At 34.4% G+C, this 11,508-nt stretch overlaps 1 protein-coding gene across 1 annotated transcript in view; it reads left to right on the top strand.

Annotated features, from left to right (window-relative positions):
- The window catches only part of BRCA2 (BRCA2 DNA repair associated), a gene marked incomplete at its 3' end in the record, with an annotated part of 50,097 nt that continues 38,589 nt past the window's right edge, over nt 1-11,508 (top strand). The window contains exons 1-8 of the mRNA XM_079721836.1: nt 1-77; nt 2,760-3,005; nt 8,269-8,377; nt 9,027-9,076; nt 9,169-9,209; nt 9,419-9,530; nt 10,310-10,359; nt 10,623-10,734. Of these exons, the coding sequence (XP_079577962.1) occupies nt 11-77; nt 2,760-3,005; nt 8,269-8,377; nt 9,027-9,076; nt 9,169-9,209; nt 9,419-9,530; nt 10,310-10,359; nt 10,623-10,734 (787 nt within the window). The 5' untranslated portion in view covers nt 1-10. The remainder of the gene's footprint in view (nt 78-2,759; nt 3,006-8,268; nt 8,378-9,026; nt 9,077-9,168; nt 9,210-9,418; nt 9,531-10,309; nt 10,360-10,622; nt 10,735-11,508) is intronic.

Genomic DNA, 11,508 nt, shown 5'->3' with positions numbered 1-11,508 from the left:
GTAGATAAAAATGCCGATTGGATGCAAAGAGAGGCCAACGTTTTTTGAAATTTTTGAGACGCGATGCAACAAAGCAGGTATTGACAGATTTTATATAAATTGATCGTTCACAGTGAGAATAATGTTTTCAGAAAAATGTGTAATTATGCATGCTTGCTGAAAAGAATTCAGTACTTCATGTTTTTGTTTACACTATAAACTGTGCTTTATGGAGTCATAAATCAGTTAGGAAAATAATCATTTACAGTTAAACAAATGATAAGTATAGAACCTGTAGTGGATAAAGAGGAGACTGACCCCGTGATTAGCAGAATTGTTTTTAAAGCAGAGAACTTCTAGCAAATCAGAAGCATTGGTAACGTTATAGCAGAAGTTGTCAAACTTTTTGGTCTCAGTTCTCCTTACACTCCTAAAATGATTGAGGACCAAGAGCCTTTGTTTATGTAGGTTACCACATTAGAAATTAAAACTAAGAATTTAGAAATATTATTTATTTTTTTAAAAAATATTTTTATTTATGTATTTATTTGGCTGTGCCGGGTCTTAGTTGTGGCATGCTAACTCTTAGTTGCAGCATGTGGGATCTAGTTCCCTGACCAGGGATTGAACCCAGGCCCCCTGCATTGGGAGCGTGGAGTCTTAGCCACTGGACCACCAGGGAAGTCCCTAAAAATATTATTAATTTAATTAATAAAAATAAACCCATTGCATATTAACATGAATAACATGTTTATGAAAAATAACTATTTTACAAGAAAAATGTGAGAAGAGTGACATTATTTTAAAATTTTGCAGTTCTCTTTACTATCTGGCTCAATAGAAGATAGCTGGATTCTCATACTCATTTCTGCATTTAATCTGTTACAATATGTTGTGTTGGTAGAAGTACATGAAGAAAACCCAACCTCACACAGCAATGTAATTAGAAAAAGAAGTATTTTAATAGTCTTCACTTAACTGTGGGTATTTTTCTTTAGTACTACTCCAAAACTCAAGACAAGTGGTAGTTTCTTAAAAGTTGCAATGTGGAATCCGAAACCATGTAATGAATTTTTCATACTCTTCTTACATTAAATTCAATTAGTCTTTCTTGTACCTTGAATAAATCTTTTATCCATGTTGTAACATCATGCGTGGATTATTGGAAAAATATTAATGATATTCCATATATTGACACATTGCATTAGACATTAAAAAATCACATTGGGGGGCTTCCCTGGTGATGCAGTGGTTAAGAATCCGCCTGGCAATGCAGGGGACACGGGTTTGAGCCCTGGTCCTGGAAGATCCCACATGCCGCAGGGTAACTAAGCCCGTGTGTCACACTACTGAGCCAGTGAGCCTCAACTACTGAAGCCCATGCACCTAGAGCCCGGGCTGCGCAACAAGAGAAGCCCTTGCAACGCAACGAAGAGTAGCCCCCGCTCGCCGCAACTAGAGAAAGCCCACGCGCAGCAACGAAGACCCAACGCAGCCAAAAGATAAATTAATTAAATAAAGTAAATAAAAATCACATTGGTTACCTCACTGATTTCATCAGAAAAGTCTTTTAAGATTGGGAAGACATCAAGCTCACAGAGGCTCATAGAGTTTTTAACAAAATTCTAATTCTCATTTGAAAGCTCACATGTTACCATTGGCAACAAACTATTGTTTTCCCTGCAGTAACAGGCTCACTTCATTCATTTTCGAGAAAATGTCTACCAAATCACCCAACTCAGAATAACTTAGTCTTTCTTTCTTGTGAAAATGGCTTTCCACGAAAAGTGCTAATTCAGCTCACAGTTCATCACGAGTGCTTTTTCTAAACAACTCTTGTGCTTAAATATGCAGAAATGCTTGAATGCTTCCATTTTTGTCACAGAATATTAAAAAGATGTGCTCAAGGGTTAGGCTTTAATAAAACTAACTTTTGCTGCCTAGTTAAGGACACTTTAAGTTAAACTTGCTTTTTTTTTTTTTTTGGCCGCACCGCGCGGCATGTGGGATCTTAGTTCCCCGACCAGGGATGGAACCCGTGCCCCCTCATTGGGAGCATGGAGTTTTAACCACTGGACCGCCAGGGAAGTCCCACTTTTTTGTTTTTGTTTTTGTTTTTTTACAAGTGCATGGTGACGAAGAATACAGTGACTCCTAGTACAGTTTGTGGCCACTGCCTTTACTCAGGCAAAGCTCTTATCAGTTTTACCCACCAGTGGTGTAAATGTCAATGTTGGGAAAAAGGCAAATGATGGCTAATATTATTATGAAAATAGTTTTGACCTATGGACCTCTTGAAATGGTCTTAGTGACCTTCGCCTCAAGTGGTCCACAGACCACACTTTGAGAACCACTACTTTAAGGATAGATCACAGGAGAAATTTTGTCTTTCTCTTTAACAGAGAATCTATTCCATTTGATTTGTGAGTCTGCCCGTCTCTTGTACCTATAGATTTATCACAGCCACTTATGTAGTAATGATAATTACTTGAATTGTATCTGTGGAATGCATTCGTACTATGGATGATTTTTGTTTCTGAGTCGTGAATATGAAAGAAAACTTTAGAAGAGCTAAAATAGCTAATAATCTCCTTGTAACTTTTGTAAACTGTTATACCTTACTACAGATTCATAAGAGAACAGATTAATGATCCTGTTTAATTAGTATTCCTTAAAAGTAATGAACAGTCAAAATCTCAAGCAATTATAATCTTTACTGGCTCGTGGATTTTATTGTGTCACTGATTAAAACCCAGATGGGATTTTAATTTTTCTTACAGATTTAGGACCAATAAGCCTTAATTGGTTTGAAGAACTTTCTTCAGAAGCTCCACCCTATAATTCTGAACCTTTGGAAGAATCAGAATATAAAATCAGCAGTTATGAAACAAACCCATTTAAAACACCACAGAGAAAACCTTATCATCAGTTGGCTTCGACTCCAATAATATTCAAAGAGCGAGGTCTAACTCTGCCACTGTACCAATCTCCTTTAAAAGAATTAGATAAATTCAGATTAGATTCAGGTAAGTAATGTGATGTGGTTGACTAGAAAAAACATGAACTAGTAATTCAGACAAACCTGTGTTAAAAATCACAGCCCTGTTGTTACCTGTGTCATGTTGGTCAGCTCAACCTCTCTGGCCACACTTTCCCCACCTGAAAAGTGGAAATGTGAAAGTACTACCTAGGTTTGGATTAAATAAAATAATGTAGGTCCTTGATAAATGTTTCTTTTCCTCCTTCCTTTGATTAATATATCCTGCCCACTGAGATTTGCTAAATTATGTCATTCCTATACAGAAAAACCTAGGGCTTGTTTTGATGTTAAACTAAACTGTATTTCTGCAGGCTATCACAGAGGACAGAGATTCTTTTTAACAATTGCTATAAATGTCTTTTGATTCGGTAGCACTTTCTCGGGCCTCTGTGCCAGATGTTTGCAACTTGTCATGTAATAAGATTATATATTCATTTAAATAGTTATCACCTGCTTGATTTAAGTAACATACTCTTCCTTTCTTTGGAGTATTACTCTCTAGTAAGAGGAATTAACAATACACAGATTAAGGACAGTTTAGGGTTGAATGTGGTACATGCCAAAAGAAAAATACAAAAAGTATAATGAGAGTTAAGAAGAAAGCAAGCATAAATAATATTGAGAGCAATTGGGGAATATCCAATTGAATTAAACCTTGAAGAATAGATGAGATTCAGGAATTTGAAGATGGAGTAGAGTGAGCGTGTTCTAGGCAGAGGGAAAAACATGAGGAAGAATATGTAGTTTGTGAAGTTAATAGCAAGTAATTCAGACTGTTTGGAGTCTTGCGTGTTTAAAAGGGACCAATAAACAGCCTAAGGCTAAAAAAAAAAGGCAGATTAGAGGCAGGCATTGAATGCCAGGCTAAAGAAATTGAATTTATTTGATAGGTTGTTGAGCAGAGAAGTCACATGCAAATTTAATCATGCTACTTCCTGCTTCAAACCTTTGATTACCTCCCTTTGCCCTCATGATAAAATCCAGACTCCTTAATATGATTTACAAGGTCCTTTATAATCTGTTCTCTCATTAACTCTTGCCTCATCTTGCCATAATTCCCCTCCCACCCACACTCAATTTACCATTCATTTGTACTGAATTTCTTTCTGAAACCACCATGCTCTGTGGCTCTTTACACACTGTTACCTCTGCCCAGTACTTACTTACTTACTTCTTGTGATTTGTCTAGCTAATTGACACTCATCTTTCAGATCTTGACTTATCTCTCTGCTTCTGGGAAGTATTCCCTCTTACACTCATTTAGCTTCCAGTGAAGGAGACTTAACATAAGCAATTATCCTCTGATTAGTGCTATGAAATAGGAAACTCATTAGAAAATGCACATATAAAAGGGGATGTAGGTAATGAGCAAAGATTTTCTTAAACGTTATTGGATACCTAATGGCATACGTAGTGAGTATTCAGTAACTATTTGTAGAGTAAATGAATATTTATTTTGCTTAGAAAGCCTAAAAATCTGGCAGCAGTCTTTGGAGATGTGTTTTTCAAAACGTGAGGCATGGACCATTAGACTCTCCTGAAGTGCTGATTGAAAAGGAAGATTCCCAGCACTTTTCTCAATCTATTAAATTAGAATCTCTGGGAATGGTGGTAATGAATGTACATTTTAAACTAAGTGGGTGATTCTTAGAGGAAGAGAAGACTGCAGGCAGGGAGATCAGTTAGGAGACATAGTGGTCCAGGTGATGGGATCAGGTGCCTGAATTAGAGTAATGGTAGTGAAAGTGGATATAGAAGATAGAAACTACAGGACCCTGCAATAGCCTAGATATGGAAAATTCAAAAGAAAGGATCAAATCACAGGTGTAGGGCACGACTAAGAATGGAGTGGTGATATTCGTAGAAATTGTAAGCACTGGGGGAAAAGCAGGTTTGAGAGGGAAAAGGTTTGAAAGGATGAAAAAAAAGTAGGTTGAGGTTTGGATTGCAGTTTGAGAAAGTATTGGGATGTGAAGGTGGAGATGTCCTGAGAGATTTGGGGAATACAAGACTGAAACTAAAGAAAGAACACAGGTGGGAGAGAAAGCTATAGGAATCAACTATCTGTTTGGAAAGTGAGGAAGTCATCAGATATGGTGAGAAAATTGATTATGATGAGGCCTAGGACAGAACCTTAAGGAATATGTAACAAATGAAACGTAGAGGAGAACACAGAAAAGGGAATCATCCATTCAACAAATACTCCATGCTTGCTTTTTGCCTGGCAGCTTGCTTGGCATTAAGGATACAAACATGAATAAGATGGCTTTTGACCTCTGGAACTCAGTCATGTAGGGGAGAAAATATATACATATACTGGTTGGTATATGTTATAATAGGAGCATGTACAAAGTATGATGTTATAGATATAGTCAAGGTAACAGCCATCTGTCTTAGTTGGTCAGGAAAAGCTCTGTAAACCAGTTTATACTGAATCTACTGAATCTTGAAAGACATACCTAGAGTTGGTGGTTTATTGTCTAATTGTAACCTGCTGGGATTGGTCTTTCTATAACCAAGGAAGGATAGGAATGAATTAATAAGGTCACTGTGGACTCACGTCAGAGGAGTTAACTTTTTTAAGGTTGCATAAATAATTCTGTTGACTGTAGTATCTTGAGACCTTTTGCTTTTAAGTTTACTTTAAATTGAATATTGAAATGTAAGGGTAGGACTTAAACTGTTTTTAAACGTACTTAGTTCAGTTCTAACATCTAATATATTATTTTTAAATTATCCATTAAATTCCATGAGGCAGTGTGCTATTTCTTCTCAGCAGTTTTTCCTCTTGCATAAGATTCCACGAGTTTATCTTAACCATCATTCGTCTTATTTATGAGATCCTCAAGTTATTTGGAAAATATTTATTGGAGTATGAACTTCATTTTGCCTGGTTCATTTATTTATTTACTTTTCATTTCTTACAGTTTCTGTTCTTTTGCACTTCTTTTTATTGCTGAGCCAATATCAATACTTTATTATTAAAGTCCTGTGTTTACACTAGGGTTCATTCTTTGTACAGTTCTGTGGCTTTTGGCAAACGTGTAATGTCCTGTACCCACCATTACAGCATCATACAGAATAGTTTCACTGCCCTGAAAATCCCCTGTGCTCCACCTATTCACCCTTCCTTCCTTCCCCCTAAACCCCTGACAACCACTGATCTTTTTACTGTCTATAGTTTTGTCTTTTCCAGAATGTCATATAGTTACTGCCTTCACTTAGCAATGTAAGGTTCCTCCATGTCTTTTCATGGCTTGATAGCTCATTTCTTTTTATCACTGAATAATGCTCTTTTATATGGATGTACCAGTTTGTTTATCCATTTACCTATTGAAGGACACCTTGGTTGCTTCCAAGTTTCAGCAATTATGAATAAAGCTGCTGTAAACATTCATGTGCAGGATTTTGTGTGGACCTGAGTTTTCAGTTCATTTGGGTAAACAACTAGGAGTACAATTGCTGGATCTCATCCCAGAAGTATGTTTAGTTTTGTAAGAAACTGCAAACTGTCTTCCAGAGTGGCCATACCATTTTGCATTCCCATCCACAGTGAATGAGAGCTTCTCTTGCTCCACATCCTCATCAGCATTTGGTGTTGTCTGTGTTTTAGATTTTAATCTAAATACACCATTCTAACGGGTGTGTAGTGGTATCTCATTGTTTGCCTTCTTTTTTAAGTCCATGTTTTTGTTTGTTCTGATTAGGATCTTTGTTTTAAGAAAGATCCTTAATCTTTCTTAAAATGAAGAAAAGGGAAAAGGTGAAATTTCAAAATAGGTTTAGTTACTTTTCAGTATCTTTAACTAAAAGTCTCTTAGAGAAGGAGATTGGATATCTTGTTGAAGAAGGGTTTGCAATTTACACGTACATTTGGCTTATGTGTATTGCCTGTTTCTTGAGAAAGGAGAATATAACACAATGTTTGAGTAGACTGCTACAAATAGTTTTCAGCTTGGTCTTTGCTTTGTTTCACTAACACTAATGCAGCTTATTTTCCCAAAGCTTCTCTAAGTTAGAGATTATAGGAACAATTAAAGCGATTATTTTTATTTTTTTATTATTAATTTTTATTGAGTATAGTTGCTTTACAATGTTGTGTTAGTTTCTTGCTATAAAGCAATTACTTTTAAAAGAATTTTTTAAGAGTAATAATAAGTGCCTCAAGTGCCAAATTTGTGATACAGAAAATAGGAATGTTGAAAAACTATAAATTGGATTTGATAGAGCCACATATAGCTTTAGAAACATTATTGTCTCAGAAAGTAGATGTGTTCAATAAGAACAGACACAAGTATTATGTGTCACTGTTTACACCCCACTTTTCTTATCATTGTTAATTCATTCAGCCAGTATTTGTGGAGTGTCTATAATGTATTAGGCATTACTGTAGTTTCTAAGGATACAGTGATAAATAAAACAAGTTCTCTACTTCAAGGAGCACACAGTCTAATAGGGGAAACAGGAACAGTGTATGATAAACTACTCTGTGGGGAACACATCAGAGGGGCAGTCAGTCTCACCTTAGGGACCAGTAAAGATTTCTGGAGGAGGAACTTTCAAAATGGAAACCTGGGAGAGAATCTAGGTCAAGAGAAATAAAAAGAGGTAGAAAGAAACAGTTTGTACAAAGGCCTAGAGTGAAAGAGAACATCCTTGCAGAATATGCACGTGGATGGACATGGCTAAAATTAGGTTGTGAAAGAATGTCATCGTAAAAATTAAATCAGATTGTGAAAGGCCTTGTTACTAGGGAGTTTTGTTATGGAGTTTGAACTCAATCTTGAAAACAAGATCTTGAGAGGTTTTCAGCAGTAGAGTTTTGTACTTTGGTAGGTTTTCAGTAAATGTCTTTTCCTTTACTCTCACCTGTCAAGATACCATAGTACTGTGTGTAACTTAATGACAAGTCATGCCACATTTATTTTGTATTCCACTTGTGTACATTTCAAACAGTTTTCCCTACTATACTGTGAACTCCTTGTGGTTAAAGCTCTGTCTTGAATTGTATTACTCAAACTGTCTTGGGTTTGTTGTATGCGTCACATAGTTGTTGAATGGGGACGGACATCCTTTGAGACATCCCTTTTTGAGAGGAGTGAGCAAACTGAGAAACCAGTTCAGACTGAATTCCCCATATATTCTCCTTCCCAATATAGATGAGGTTTTTTGTTTTTAAATACTTCCAGAGAATAAAAATTCACAATCTAGAACATACACATCCTCACTAAATTATTGCACTGTTTCAGGAAAGGACACTGCCAGTGGTAAACATAAAAGTTGTTGCACAACGAAGGCGAAAATGAATCAAGTAAATGATGTTACCAGCCCACCTCCAAATTCTTCTCTTAGTGAAAGGTATGATGAAGTCATTATATTAAAATATTTAAATGAAACGTTCTCCTACATGTGATGTTTGTTATATACAGATGCATCTAATTTTCATGGTAATATTTTGCTGTAGAGCCTGGTAGAGGATCTTCTATTTTAAAATAATTTCCTTTTAGATTGAGTCCTTTAATACAATAATTTTTACTTTAGAAACATTTACTTTGTTTTTCTTATAACATTGAATTCACTATTTTCCTGTGTATCCATGGAATTTTTAAGTAACAAAAATATTATTGATGAAAAGCAATGCCTTTGAAATATCCTGTTTAAAATAATTTGTGTACTTTGAATCTTTGGAGAGAATATGATGCTATTATAGAGTCACTTTATATAATTTTTAAATTCAAAATATACAATTCCTAACATCTAAAATTTGTGAGTACTTTATACATTACTTTCAATGGGGATTTTAAACATAAGTTAGTGGTTACTTAATTCTTCATGAGATATTTACTTTTTAAAAAGTAATCTAAAAATATTACAAACCAGTATAATTCTAATAATTGATATGACTGAGAGTCCTTTTTTAAGTAAGATTAGTATTTTGTTTCTTTTTGCTATTTTTGTTCTCTTTTGAAATAATCTGAGGGATTTGTTTTGTTTTGTTTTGTTTTAGTCCTGTTGTTCTACGATGTACATATGTAACACCACAAAGAGAAAAGTCAGGTATGATTAAAAACAAGGCTCTTTATTTTTCAAATACTCTAAATTTTAATAAAAATAAAGCTTAGTAATTTTGTCCCTTGTTTTATCCCCAGTGATATGTGGAAGTTTATTTCATACACCAAAGCTCATGAAGGTAAATATTCTGCCTAGTTTATTTTTACTATGTAGTAATTGAGAATTTGACAGCAGTGTCATAAGTTTGCCCTGAGATTTACAGGTCTGTACTTGAGATTGATTCACATAGGCATTCAGTAAATGAAAAATTAAAAAAATAAGTGAATGAAAAAATATTCTTAATCATCAGTGCATTTCTGTGAAATAAACTATTTCCTTTATTTTCAGGGTCAGACACCAAAACGTATTTCCGAAAGTTTAGGAGCCGAGGTGGATCCTGATATGTCTTGGTCAAGTTCTTTGGCCACACCACCAACACTTAGTTCTACTGTGCTCATAGGTAATACTAGCAAATATGTATTATATAAGATGATGTTAATAAATTATCATCTGTAATGCTTCTGTCCAAAAAGAAATATGAAAAGATGATTAGATAGTAATCAGATTAGATAATACTGTTTTTGATAGGTGTGTTGGTAGTTCAGAATAATTTTATTCTGTTTAGTGTAGATTGAAATAAATCTCAAGTGCATTAAATGGTATTTTAGAGGAATCAAATTAATTTGTACACAAACCAGGATTTTTTTTTATTCTAGGAAAAATACATTCCATGTTGATTCCTCTTTAGATGGGCATTTAATTTTCTTCTTTTCTTGCTGAGATGAAATAATATAGGCAAAAGCATGTTGAAAAGTAAGAAATGTTTAACGTATGATATGCCTTTCAACTATATTGTTATCTAAAAAAATACTAAAGTCTACAAGCTTTTGCTTTTATGTCATGACCTCACAGCTTCATCTGATTTTCCAAGCCTTTGTGGACAGTATTACCTTCAAGTATTACCTTGTGGACACTATTACCTTCAAGTCAGGATCAGCAAACCATAGTTTCTTACCACTTTATCAGTGGTACTAAGGAATTGTGAGCACAGCTTATCCACTGTGTTGATTGACCTTTCTAATTACTATACTTCGATCAATTAATTTTGTTTCAAATGTGTCATTTAATCCAATAGTGCATGTTTCTTTTGATGTCTGACCAAAAAATACATGTTTTACATGAACTTTAATGTATGACATATGATACAGTATAGGTAAATTGAACTTTTTTTTTTTACAGTCAGAGATGAAGAAGCATCTGCAACTGTATTTCCTAATGATAATACTGCTGTAAGTAAATATGACAAATTGATTATGCTGTTGCAATTGCATATAATTTCAGAATGCCTTGAAAAATTATTTATCTTGCATTTTTCATTCTCTAATTTATGATTTATCTAAGCCTTTGAGGAAGTCTCTAAACCTGTTTCCATATGTGATTTTCTTTGACTTACTATGAAACTTTGCTGTCTCTCTGTTTAAGAATAAGTTGAATATACTATATGCATACTGAGAGTTTTTATACTAGTGATTTTAAAACATAACTTTTGCAGATTTCAAAAAGCTATTCTTCTAACCATGATGAAAGTCTGAAGAAAAATATTACGTTTATCCCTTCTGGGCCAGACAGTGAAAACAAAAATCAAACAGAAGCTAAAACTCATGGTAAGTCCTTCTGTTTAATTGAACTACTGTTTTCAACTGACATCATTGAAATATTGCTCCTCTTTTCTTGAAGAGAAAACACATTGCTTCTCCTTTCATGATTACTGAAGGTATTGAGAATAAAAACTAACTTGATTTAGATGAAAATGTTTAAACATCATACTAGGACAATACTATTCAAAGATGCTGTTGTGACACAAAAACAAAAGAAAACCCATAACTCAAAACTCACAGAGATGCAGATTAAGACTTAATGATTAATTAAATGTGAAACCTTATTTTCTAATTAGAAAGTAAGTATGGTTGCAGATATATCTAAAGTTACCTAATCAGGTCATTGGAATATTGCATATTCTTAGTATTTGTGTATATCTGTATAAATGTGTAGGATTGGATATCTGGGTGTGTGTGTATGTATGTATAAAATCAGATTTTATTGCTGGTTGTAGGGCCACAAAATTTGGAACTTCTAGTTTGATAAATCTTAGAATATTAAGTTGTGTATATATAGTAAAATTGAGTTTCAGTTGTGTAGAGCTGGCAAAGAAAGGTTATTAGGGATTGAGTATGAATAAAAGGCTTTGAGTACACTGGAATCAGTCTTGACCAGAAGAACAGGGCAAGGTTGGTGCCTCCCTACCCAAAAAATATCTAGCACTCAGGATAACCCTTTAAATGCTAAATTATGTGTTATTCAGTGTATACTATTTCTATGAAAAAGGTTTGAGAATAGTATAAATTATATGGCTGTGTTATAAAACATTATTAATAATG

This window comes from Hyperoodon ampullatus (assembly GCF_949752795.1).
Source record: "Hyperoodon ampullatus genome assembly, chromosome: 16".
NCBI lineage: Eukaryota > Metazoa > Chordata > Mammalia > Artiodactyla > Ziphiidae > Hyperoodon > Hyperoodon ampullatus.
This window is presented reverse-complemented; position numbering and strand designations above follow the sequence as displayed.